This window comes from Salmo salar, chromosome 07 (genome assembly GCF_965601325.2).
Source record: "Salmo salar chromosome 07, fSalSal1, whole genome shotgun sequence".
NCBI classification, from domain to species: domain Eukaryota; kingdom Metazoa; phylum Chordata; class Actinopteri; order Salmoniformes; family Salmonidae; genus Salmo; species Salmo salar.
Genome location: NC_138297.1, coordinates 32,281,712 through 32,294,901, shown reverse-complemented (window position 1 = coordinate 32,294,901; position 13,190 = coordinate 32,281,712). Strand labels below are relative to the sequence as shown.

General features: G+C 42.5%; 1 protein-coding gene across 1 annotated transcript in view; it reads left to right on the top strand.

Moving 5' to 3' along the window:
- Window positions 1-1,610: 1,610 nt before the first annotated feature.
- arhgap36 (Rho GTPase activating protein 36) overlaps window positions 1,611-13,190 on the top strand; it is a 102,642-nt gene continuing 91,062 nt past the window's right edge. Inside the window, exon 1 of the mRNA XM_014207436.3 lies at window positions 1,611-2,064. Within this exon, the coding sequence (XP_014062911.1) occupies window positions 2,017-2,064 (48 nt within the window). The 5' untranslated portion in view covers window positions 1,611-2,016. The remainder of the gene's footprint in view (window positions 2,065-13,190) is intronic.

Here is a 13,190-nt window from a genome sequence, read left to right as displayed (position 1 = left end):
AGTGTGTCTGTATTTCAGACTGTGTAGTGGTGGGAGTGTGTCTGTATTTCAGACTGTGTAGTGGTGGGAGTGTGTCTGTATTTCAGACTGTGTAGTGGTGGGAGTGTGTCTGTATTTCAGACTGTGTAGTGGTGGGAGTGTGTCTGTATTTCAGACTGTGTAGTGGTGGGAGTGTGTCTGTATTTCAGACTGTGTAGTGGTGGGAGTGTGTCTGTATTTCAGACTGTGTAGTGGTGGGAGTGTGTCTGTATTTCAGACTGTGTAGTGGTGGGAGTGTGTCTGTATTTCAGACTGTGTAGTGGTGGGAGTGTGTCTGTATTTCTCTCAGATTAAAATGTCTACCTAGAGGGAGGGTATTTCTTTAATAAACGGAATTCCACAGAGACAGTTCATTATTAAAATCCAAAACAAACTTATGTAACATAGTATTCATCCCAAATGGCACCCTATTCCCTACATAGTGCACTACTTTTGACCAGAATCCTATGGGCTCAGGTCAAAAGTAGTGCACCACATACGGAAAATGGTACCATTTGGGACATACATGCATCTGAGGCCTATGGCCCTCGCTGTAAGAACCTACTGGAGTCTGTCGCCACCTAATGGAAATATCACTCGATGACATCACACTGGAACTAAAAGTGACTATAGTTTTATTGACGCAGTCCTGATCCTAGAACTCGAATTCCATGGAATTGGCAGCAGTTGGAATGTTAAATGTTGAAAATCCCTCCTGTATGATAAAAGTGTTCTCAGTCAAAATAACAAAAATATATGTTATACATAACCATAGCGGCAGGTAGCCTAGTGGTTAGAGCGTTGGTCCAGTAACTGAATCCTCAAGCCGACAGGGTGAAAAATGTGTCGATTTGGCCTTCAGAAAGGCACTTAACCCTAATTGTTCCAGGGTCGCTATTGAATGGCAGACCCTGGCCTTGACCCCACTCGCCAAAGAATAGGATATGCAAAAATTCACACATGCGTATTAATACACTTGTACATGTGTGAAATAGGACAAATGCAAGCACCCACCAAATTATTATGATTTGTTATTGTTAATATTATAGATGCATCATGACACAAATACTATTGCTATTTGCAATGGAAAATCCCAGGAATCACAGAATTAAGTAATGCAATACAGACTATTCGTGCTATTCTGGGTTTTTCATTTTTGACCTGTAATCTAAAATCATTTTGCAAATGAATAATCTACCCCTCCCTAATCCAGCTACTGCAGTATCATTATGATAAGATATATGTGTGCCAGTGTGTAAAAATATGGTATTACATACAAATTACAAGACATTATAGATTACATGGGAAATTACCTGAGGTTACGCAGGTCGGAAGTTGACCCTGTGTGTGTGTGTGTGTGTTACTATTTATCAGGGTTCAGTGGGCTAAAAGTGATTGCCAACTAACTCAACCAACTCCGTCTCGCTCTCGCACGCACACACACACACACACACACACATATGGACAGACTGACAAGAACGCACGCATCAGGGCTAAACTCCACGTTTCCTGTTTCTGACAGCAAAGAGCGCACACTGCATTATCTGTCACAGAACACACAAACACACACACACACTCACACACTCTTTCTCTGTCACACACACATCCAGCGGCCGCAGCAGCGGCCGGCACAGGAAGAACTGAGCGCTATCTTCAGAGAGATAGAGAGAAGCAGGAGAGAGAAAGAGAGAGAGGGAGTGTGTGAGCGAGAGAGAGAGAGAGAGAGGGGGGGGGGGACCACACAACAACAAGCTCATACTGGGCTCAAGCTGTCTCTTGACTGATGGACAACTCAACAGTTGCCGTTGATGGAGTTGTTTTTACAGACGAGAATGAGAGAGAGGAAACTCTTACTGTCTAAGCATTGAGAGGATAGAAAAGAGAGGAGCGCAAAAGAGAAGAAAGTCAAGGAGGCATACCTTGGTCCCCTCTCTGAGGAGAAGGAAAAAAAAGAGACTTCTTCTGTTTTTAGTCTCTGATGGAATATCTTCTTCAGTGATGCAGATGGAGCAGCCTGTGCGGCAGGACATGCAGTTCTACTACGTGGTAAGTCTATGTGTGTGCGTGCGGGTGCGAACGCATGTATGTGTTTCTGTGTGTGTGCGTGCCACACTTTCAACCAAAAGTAGTGCACTACATAGAGAATAAGGTGCCATTTGGAAAAAGGCTATGTTTGTCCTCCTTACTCAGTACACTCCATTCAGCACACCTTGATCATTTTTCCCTTTGGTCTAGTTTCCTTATGGCTCTTCATTCAATAAAGCTCAATAAACTTCAGGGGCACTTTAGTCGACCTTTGGAACAATATTACTACATTGCTGGCAATTGTGAATGAATGAACTTGTCACTCTTACACTGTGCGTTAGTGCTAACCGCCATGTTACAGTAATATTGAAAGGAGAAAACCGCTTTTGCAACTTGTGTTTGTGTGTTTAGTGTGATTTTAGAAGTAGGACAAGTGGTTTGATATGACTATATCAATACAGTGAAATGTACAGTAACTGAAGTACTTTTAGATTAAGGTTAATGTATTTAAAGTATATACAGTTGAAGTCAGAAGTTTACATACACCTTAGCCAAATACATTTAAACTCAGTTTTTCACAATTCCTGACATTTAATCCTAGTAAAAATTCCCTGTCTTAGGTCAGTTAAGATAACTACTTTATTTTAAGAATGTGAAATGTCAGAATAATAGTAGAGAGAATTATTTATTTCAGCTTTTATTTCTTTCATCACATTCCCACTGGATTAGAAGTTTACATACACTCAATTATTATTTGGTAGCATTGGCTTTAAATTGTTTAACTTGGGTCACATGTTTCAGGTAGCCTTCCACAAGCTTCCCACAATAAATTGGGTGAATTTTTGCCCATTCCTCCTGACAGAGCTGGTGTAACTGAGTCAGGTTTGTAGGCCTCCTTGCTCGCACACACTTTTTCAGTTCTGCCCACAAATTTTCTATGGGATTGAGGTCAGGGCTTTGTGATGGCCACTCCACTTGACTTTGTTGTCCTTAAGCCATTTTGCCACAACTTTGGAAGTATGCTTTGGGTCATTGCCCATTTGGAAGACCCATTTGCGACCAAGCTTTAACTTCCTGACTGATGTCTTGAGATGTTGCTTCAATATATCCAGATGATTTTCCATCCTCATGATGCCATCTATTTTGTGAAGTGCACCAGTCCCTCCTGCAGCAAAGCACCCCCACAACATGATGCTGCCACCCCCATGCTTCACGGTTGGGATGGTGTTCTTCAGCTTGCAAGCGTCCCCCTTTTTCCTCCAAACATAACAATGGTCATCATGAACCAGACTTGTGGAGGTCTACAATTATCTGAGGTCTTGGCTGATTTCTTTTGATTTTCACATGATGTCAAGCAAAGAGGCACTGAGTTTGAAGGTAGGCCTTGAAATACATCCTCAGGTACACATCCAATTGACAAAAATTATGTCAATTAGCCTATCAGAAGCTTCCAAAGCCATGACATAATTTTCTGGAATTTCCCAAGCTGTTTAAAGGCACAGTCAACTGAGTGTATGTAAACTTTTGACCCACTGGAATTGTGATAGAGTGAAATAATCTGTCTGTAAACAATTGTTGGAAAAATTATTTGTGTCATGCACAAAGTAGATGTCCTAACCGACTTGCCAAAACTATAGTTTGTTAACAAGAAATTTGTGGAGTGGTTGAAAAACGAGTTTTAATAACTCCAACCTAAGTGTATGTAAACTTCTGACTTCAACTGTATATGTAATACACGTTATGGGATACATAGTAGTTTGTGTTTACTAGTGTTTTAACCTCAGACCGTCCCTGAGGGAGTACCAATGATATGAACTCGTTCATGTATTTATGGTTCAGTGAAGGGAATGACCGCATGCCGCCGCTTGTAGTGGAGAGGGGATGAAACGATGCCCCTTACAAAAGTAATCCTCTCACATCGTCACATATAGCTCACACCTGACTCTTCAAGAGTTTATGTGTGTTCGTCTAACCCTCAACCTTCCACCATTGACATACATTGCCATCTTTTCTTTTTTTGGGGGGGGGAGCAGTAACTGCAGTCGACTATGGTATTTTGGACACAGTAATAGCAGAACTGCAGTAACTGCAGTTATACTGCACTGTAACTGCAATTACCCTGCAAAATTACTACAGTAAAAAAAAAAATGTTGTTTTGGACTGCACTCTGACTGCAATCTTTTGTAAGGGTTCTTTTTAGATTCGTGTCTGGAGCATCTTTCTTAGAGCGTAATTTAACCCAGGGATTACAAAACACATAGTATTCTTCCTGGCAGACAGACAGACAGATAATTTACCGCTGACACATGTTGTTTCTAGATTAACCACTAATCTACCATAGCTAAATCCATCAAGATGGAGTATTTTTTTCACTCTGCAATAATCTGCTGTTTTTATTGGTATGCACTCAAACATTCTATATGGAATTGTGTGTGTGTGTGTGTGTGTGTGTGTGTGTGTGTGTGTGTGTGTGTGTGTGTGTGTGTGTGTGTGTGTGTGTGTGTGTGTGTGTGTGTGTGCGCGTGTCAATATTTGACGTCTGTTGCTGGTGGTTTAGGATATTGCCTAACGTCTTGGATGCTCAACAGTATAATGAGCACCATATGCTAATGGAAGGAAGTGGGGATGAAGGGAAGGATGGAGAGAGTGAGAGAGGTGGAGGGAAGGAGACAGAGGCAGAGAGAGAAAGAGAGAGAGAGATGGAGAGAGAGAGGTGGGGTGAAGGGAGTGCGCGATGGAGGGATGGCGGGATGGAGGAAGAGATGGAAGAAGGGAGAGGCGGAGACGCCGGAGTGACGGGAAGTGAGGCGGAGGGAAAGACGGAGGATGGAAAGAGGGGGAGAGTGGGGGTCGAGGTGGGAGAAGGGAAGTGGCATTAGGCAAGGAAGTAGAGAGAGAAGGATACTGTGCTGTATGTATCCCTTCATTAGCGTGATTGCAATCCTACTCATTTAATGGATGCACAGCGACCATTTTTCTTCCCTGTTTCTTCTGCTTCTTACGCTGTTCACTGTGTTTATTCTCTCAGACGATCAGTTGTTTTCTAATTACGTTACGTGATAACCTCTCTCGCTATTTAATACCTATGCGATGTTTTTCAATGTGGACAACATAATAGGCCTACAATTATATTGACACAATGCAACATAATATTGATTGCCCTCCTACTGAAGTGGGCACACTAATCTAACCAGGTGGTCTCTCAGAACTGTATTTTCTGTATTTGCTGTGGCACTGGAGCCGGATGGAGAGAGGAAGAAAGAGACGGAGGAATCTCTCAAGAGGTAGGAAAAGAGGAAGGAAAAGTTGAGGTCCGAAAAATATTTCTACCAGCTAACGTCAATAAATCAACCATCTACTCGAATTTACGAGTCTACTGGGCTGGATACCTCTTCTTGATTTAGTGCTAACACACGCGTGCGCGCACACACACACACATGCACACACGCACACCAACAGAGACATTACTCTTCTGGAGTGCTACTGTGGAAAACGTCTTGGGTACATGTCTCCTTGTGTTTGCTTTACTCACCCCTCTCTAGATTTATCTGAAGGAGTTTGTCCCAGGACACACACACACACACACACAGAAAAATACACACACATGCACGCAAGCACACAGACACGGATCTGCACGTACACACTAACACAGCAACACAGCCGGCTACAGTACTGTACGTTCTTCCAGTGTCTCTCTGCCTTCTGAACACTCAGTCCCAGTGTGTGTGTGTGTGTGTGTGTGTGTGTGTAAGCGATGAGTCTCTGTCTTCTGAACACTCAGTGCCAGTGTCTCTGTAGCGTGAGATAGTGTACCATACACTCCAAAATTGGTCTTTGACTTTCCCTACAACCCTTTGGAAAGGGTTGTACATGGAACCCAAAATGGTTCTATCTTGATCCAGGGTTCTACCTGGAACCAAAAAGGGTTCTTCAAAGATTACTGCTATGGAGACAGTAGAAGAACCCTTTTAGGTTCTAGATAACACTTTTTTGAAGAGTGCATCTGGTAATACTTATAAACAGTTTGTTGCTAAGGTAAATATTGTATTTAATTTAGTCTTTGTCCTGAGACAGGAGTTTTGAAGAAGCATCCTTATATTGGACTACTATTATCATCAAAGAGAGCTTGAGTATCTCTTCGCTCAATCATTTGTTGTTGTTCTTGGTTTGATGGTGAGCCACCCAGAAGCATTTCTTTGGGTCCTGAGAGGTGCAAAGCAACTCAACTATTGACGGTTTCTAACTCACAATGTCTGAGTACAAACCCTTCACGTGCTGTACTTTACTTAAGACCTGTTTAGACACCCACAGTCAGCAGGCTCAACGTCAAAGCCCCATCTCCATCAGCTTCCCCATTTCCTCTCTATTCCCAATGGAGGAATTCACACTGGATACAAAATAGCGCCCGTCTCTCTGTAGCTTTTATCACAAGATGGATGGCCATCCGGGTCTGTGGCACCATAGAGGAAAAGGTTTAAATAAGCCTTCGAAGTGATGACATTTTTGTATGGAGAGACTGTCGAATTTGGTTAACAAAGAATGTAATTGCTAATTTTCTACGTGAGGCTTATTTGATTGAATAGAAGTATGTAACACTTAGGTGGTTACGAATGCACAATGCACAAGTGGACGCACATGGCATTTCGGCAACTTTGAAAAAAAACTACTTCATATCGGTGTTGTGCCTGTTTTCATAGAGATAAGTAAAGGACTTATCATGGATATAACTGGTTTTAGCATGGACATTGCCATTGAGGGCTTCCACCATTTTAAAGTAGTCAACTGGGTGGGGATTCCAATGAGTTGGGAGCAATCAGCCAATGAAGAAAAATAGAAAATGGACTACTTTAAAACGGAGATAACCTTAATGGCGCTGCCCGTGCTGTCGCAGATGTTGTGATGACACAAATTCAAAGATGAGTCCTCTATCTCTATGACTTGTTGTTCACACACGTATCTGCCATCTCATTGGCTAGAATGGTCACACCTCCTCCAGCCTGCATTCACTCTTTGAGGAAATGTATTTCCAATGTTAGAGCGGTCACTTGAATATCTTGTCAATATAATAGACAATATTTGGTCTGCCTCTCTGATGACCACTTCCTCTTTACCTTTGACCTTTACCTGTCTCTTCCTGTTCCTGTCTGTCACTCATTGTACGATCTATAGCACTATAGCAGGGTTCTCCAATTTGGCCCGCGTGTGGTTTTATTTGGCCCCCCAAGTATATATATATTTTTTGTTGTTGGACATAAAAGACTGTTAAACACCAGGAAATCAGCTCCAATTGATTTTAATTTAAGAAATTTGTCCCCAAGTATTCCCACGCATAATAGAGAGAAACTTGTGATCGTATACAAATGTAAGCACAAATGATTATGTGGCGGGACACAATGCAAATAGCCATTTGATTACCTGTTCAGGAGTCTTATGGCTTGGGGGGTAAAAACTGTTGAGAAGCTTTTTTGTCCTAGACTTGGCACTCCGGTACCACTTGCCATGCGGTAGTAGAGAGAACAGTCTATGACTGGGGTGGCTGGGGTCTTTGACAATTTTTAGGGCCTTCCACTGACACCGCCTGGTGTAGAGGTCCTGGATGGCAGGCAGCTTAGCCCCAGTGATGTACTGGGCCGTACGCACTACCCCCTGTAGCGCCTTGCGGTCGGAGGCCGAGCAGTTGCCGTACCAGGCAGTGATGCAACCAGGCAGGATGCTCTCGATGTTGCAGCTGTAGAACCTTTTGAGGATCTGAGGACCCATGCCAAATCTTTTCAGTCTCCTGAGGGGGAATAAGTTTTGTCGTGCCCTATTCACGACTGTCTTGGTGTGTTTGGACAATTCTAGTTTGTTGGTGATGTGGACACCAAGGAACTTGAAGCTGTCAACCTGCCCTATGGTCTGATTATATAGTCGGCATTGTTCTCTAGTCATTGTCATTCATAAATCATTGATAGGTACTGTAGGTGTACAGTATGGTGAACTAGAAGACTTATCTTTTTAAAGGGACGTAACACATCCCATTTGGCCTATTCTTGAATCAAACCCACCCAACTAACTGAGTCATTTGCTCAATTATAAATGGAATGTTTTCTATTATTACTCTCTACCAGCCTTCCATGTAAAGCCCTCCTTAAAGAATCATTTGAGAAATTTTTTTTCTAAGAGTGTATAAGAGAAGTGAACATAAGACTCTCTGTGCACTAACTATTTAAATTGGATATAATTCAAACTTCTTAGAGAAGGATTTAGACTTTTTCTTTCTCTCGCTCCCTACTCTTTTCTAAGTAAAAAAGAGCTGCTGCTCTGAGGTCAGAGGTTATTTTATTGTGAGCATGGAATGAGCTTAAAGCTACAGTCTGTGATCTGGTTGGGAATCTGTTCAATGGTCAGTTCAGTTCTTTACCCATTTTACCCGTTTGTTGAATTTTCGAATTGCAGACTGTAGCTTTAATTCTGTTCTTTGGTCTGGTATTAAGATTAGGACAGGATAACTGAATTCCAAGTTGAACTTAGGACACTTTGATAGAGCCAACTTCATCAGACAGAATTAAATACGTGTCTGAGTTACGCACACACACACACGCACACGCACACGCACACGCTCACACAGACAGAGCAGCTAAAGACATATTCTAAGAAAATGTATGAATAAGTCATTCTCTTTAGTGTCCAGTCAATCTAACTGTAAGGAGACCTATGACTCGATTACTACACATGATCTATTGAATGAATATGCATATAAATATCGGTTTCTTTTAGAGGTTAAGCGATCATAATTGATCTTATTCCATAATGTTTTCTCTGAATATATACACTGTCAGTAACAGACCTCGGTCATGACCCTCTATCAGAGACCGCACGCACGCACACACGCACGCACACGCGCACACACACACAATAATCTAATAACTATCAGGCTGATGCTGAATGAGCATCCAAAGGAATGTAGGATAAACATCTCCAGATAATGGCAGAAATGTTGGGTATGCAATACACAAACATTCACACATATACCGCACGGACACACACGCATGCACACACACACACATTAGTGCACTATATCGACCGGTATTGGGATAATCAATAATAGTTAGCATTGAGTTCAGGGTAAATCCATTTGAATTTAATCACTTTTTGACAGCACCCCTTATGGTTTGAACAAAACCTTCCATTCATACAGTATTTGTCCAATGTAGAAGTTCTCACAAAGTTACTTTATGGACCTGAATGCCAAAACATTCAAGAGATAAGTGTTCAAAGTTGATCCCTTTTGCATACTCCACCCTACCATGAGACATAAATGTCTTCATTACTGGAAGAAAAAAAATGGTTGAGATTGATTTAATTTAAAAGCTTACGAACAGGGCTGTCAAACTATTTAATACATATTTTTTTTTTTACCATAAATTATCTAAAAATGTGTGAACTTCAATTATTTTCATATTCGCATATGTTGCATATATTTGACATCATCTGACGTTTTTGTGGTGTGCCCGCCATCGGTTGAGACACAACATACTCTTGAATACAGGGTAGTTGTCATGTTTGGCTGATAAATGTACTAAAATTGGAATTCAATTGAAATTTCAACTTTCAAATGCTACCACAAAGATGGTTGCAGGTCCAGACTTCAGAGAATGTTGACTTGAATGGGAATACCTGTTGTTTTAAATGACACTGTCCGTCCTCCATAGGAAACTGACTGATCATTTAAGTTGACGTTCAACAGTGGGTGGACAGGCGGCCATCTTTGTGGTGGTAAATAGAAGTTACAATTTAAATTCACTTTAAATTGGTGTTCCAGATAAATTGCAGAATAGGTTCAGAACTTTTGCTAAACAGCACAGTTAAAAATATATGGCAAAATGAAATAGATGGGAGGGGTTGAGGGTAGCTGAAGGATGGGATTAAAAACAAACAAAAGATAACTATTGTAAAATACACTGTGCCCATAAAATTTATAAAGTATGAATAAGCTGGACGTAGAAGGCTAAGTGTTATTGTCCATTAGTTTACTCCAATTAGGAGAGGGTGGTAGGGTTAGGAGAAAATAATAAAGGAATATATATTTCAAAAGAAAAAATATACACTGCTCAAAAAAATAAAGGGAACACTAAAATAACACATCCTAGATCTGAATGAATGAAATAATCTTATTAAATACTTTTTTCTTTACATAGTTGAATGTGCTGACAACAAAATCACACAAAAATAATCAACGGAAATCCAATTTATCAACCCATGGAGGTCTGGATTTGGAGTCACACTCAAAGTTAAAGTGGAAAACCACACTACAGGCTGATCCAACTTTGATGTAATGTCCTTAAAACAAGTCAAAATGAGGCTCAGTAGTGTGTGTGGCCTCCACGTGCCTGTATGACCTCCCTACAATGCCTGGGCATGCTCCTGATGAGGTGGCGGATGGTCTCCTGAGGGATCTCCTCCCAGACCTGGACTAAAGCATCCTCCAACTCCTGGACAGTCTGTGGTGCAACGTGTCATTGGTCATTGGTGTATGGAACGAGACATGATGTCCCAGATGTGCTCAATTGGATTCAGGTCTGGGGAACGGGCGGGCCAGTCCATAGCATCAATGCCTTCCTCTTGCAGGAACTGCTGACACACTCCAGCCACATGAGGTCTAGCATTGTCTTGCATTAGGAGGAACCCAGGGCCAACCGCACCAGCATATGGTCTCACAAGGGGTCTGAGGATCTCATCTCGGTACCTAATGGCAGTCAGGCTACCTCTGGCGAGCACATGGAGGGCTGTGTGGCCCCCCAAAGAAATGCCACCCCACACCATGACTGACCCACCTCCAAACCGGTCATGCTGGAGGATGTTGCAGGCAGCAGAACGTTCTCCACGGCGTCTCCAGACTGTCACATCTGTCACATGTGCTCAGTGTGAACCTGCTTTCATCTGTGAAGACCACAGGGCGCCAGTGGCGAATTTGCCAATCTTGGTGTTCTCTGGCAAATGCCAAACATCCTGCAGGGTGTTGGGCTGTAAGCACAATCCCCACCTGTGGATGTCGGGCCCTCATACCACCCTCATGGAGTCTGTCTCTGACCGTTTGAGCAGACACATGCCCATTTGTGGCCTGCTGGAGGTCATTTTGCAGGGCTTTGGCAGTGCTCCTCCTGGTCCTCCTTGCACAAAGGCGGAGGTAGCGGTCCTGCTGCTGGGTTGTTGCCCTCCTACGGCCTCCTCCACGTCTCCTGATGTACTGGCCTGTCTCCTGGTAGCGCCTCCATGCTCTGGACACTACGCTGACAGACACAGCAAACCTTCTTGCCACAGCTCGCATTGATGTGCCATCCTGGATGAGCTGCACTTCCTGAGCCACTTGTGTGGGTTGTAGACTCCGTCTCATGTTACCACTAGAGTGAAAGCACCGCCAGCATTCAAAAGTGACCAAAACATCAGCCAGGAAGCATAGGAACTGAGAAGTGGTCTGTGGTTACCACCTGCAGAACCACTCCTTTATTGGGGGTGTCTTGCTGTTGCTTCCTAAGTGGACAGTTTGATTTCACAGAAGTGTGATTGACTTGGAGTTACATTGTGTTGTTTAAGTGTTCCCTTTATTTTTTTGAGCAGTATATATATACTGTATGTATACACAAAATATATGGGTGATTGGAAATGATGCAGACAATTAAATTGATGGAAGCTACAATCTTTCTACACTATTAAAGCTGATCTACCCCCTAAAGAAAATATATAATAATAATAATAATAATAAGGGTAACAAAAAATGTAAGAAACTCTGTTTTTGTGCACAGTAATCTATGACAATACCACTGTAGTTTCTGTGAAGCCTTCATATACACTGAGTGTACCAAACATTAGGTTGTAATCGGCCTGTGTGTAGCTGGTGTAGAGAGTCAGGCGCAGGACAGCAGATATGAGTAATCAACGTATTTACTCAAGTATACACAAATACAACACAATATACCGAGCCCACAATAACGAACCTTATACAAGACAAACAATCACTCACAAACAACCATGGGGGAACAGAGGGTTAAATAATGAACAAGCAATTGGGGGATTGAAACCAGGTGTGTAAAACAAAGACAAACAAATACCAAAAGTGAATCGGCGATGGCTAGAAAGCCGGTGACGTCAACCGCCGAACGCCGCCCGAACAAGGAGAGGGACCGACTTCGGCGGAAGTCGTGATATAGGTCCCCTTTTGCCATTAGCACAGCCTCAATTCATTGGTCATGAACTCTACAAGATGTCGAAAGTGGTCCACAGGGATGCTGGCCAATGTTGACTCCAATGCTTCCCACAGTTGTGTCAAGTTGGCTGGATGCCCTTTGGATGGTGGACCATTCTTAATACACACGGGAAACTGTTGAAAAACCCAGCAGCGTTGCAGTTGTTGACACAAACCGGTGCGCCTGGAACCTACTACCTACCATCCTCCGTTCAAAGGCAATTCAATATTTTGTCTTGCCCATTCACCCTCTGAATGGCATACAGACACAATCAATGTCTCAATTGTCTCAAGGCTTAAAAATCCTTCTTTAACCTGCCTCCTCCCCTTCATCTAGACTGATTGAAGTGGATTTAACAAGTGACATCAATAAGGTATTATAGCTTTCAACTGGATTCACCTAGTCAGTCTATGTCATGGAAAGAGCAGGTCTTTTTAATGTTTTGTATACTCGGTGTATACTGTATATGCCAGTGCTGTGTGGACACAACTATTTGGGTATTTGGACTTGATTTTGGACGGATATTTTGAACTAGGACTTGATATGGAACCACTATTTGGAACTAGAGTCGCTATCGTATGGAATCTTTTGAACAATTGTTTGCTCTCGTAACATCCGCTATTGTGCCTTTTATGGTTTCATAGCTGAACAGGACAGCGTTCTGTTGGAACATGGTTGGCACTTTGTTGGCAGTATCCATAGCCGACCCATCATTGGACTGTTAGCCAACAATTTAATCTGTTTAAGCTGGCAACCGGGGACAGAGTGAAGGACACCAACCACCATTTTGGAGTCTATATCGTACCGAAGCTTACCATTGGCACTTGACAGAGTCTGTACGCCAACAGTGTTATCTAGCATAACATCTGACTAAATAAGCACAGCACAGGAGAAAAACTGTACCCAGAAGGCATCAGTGGC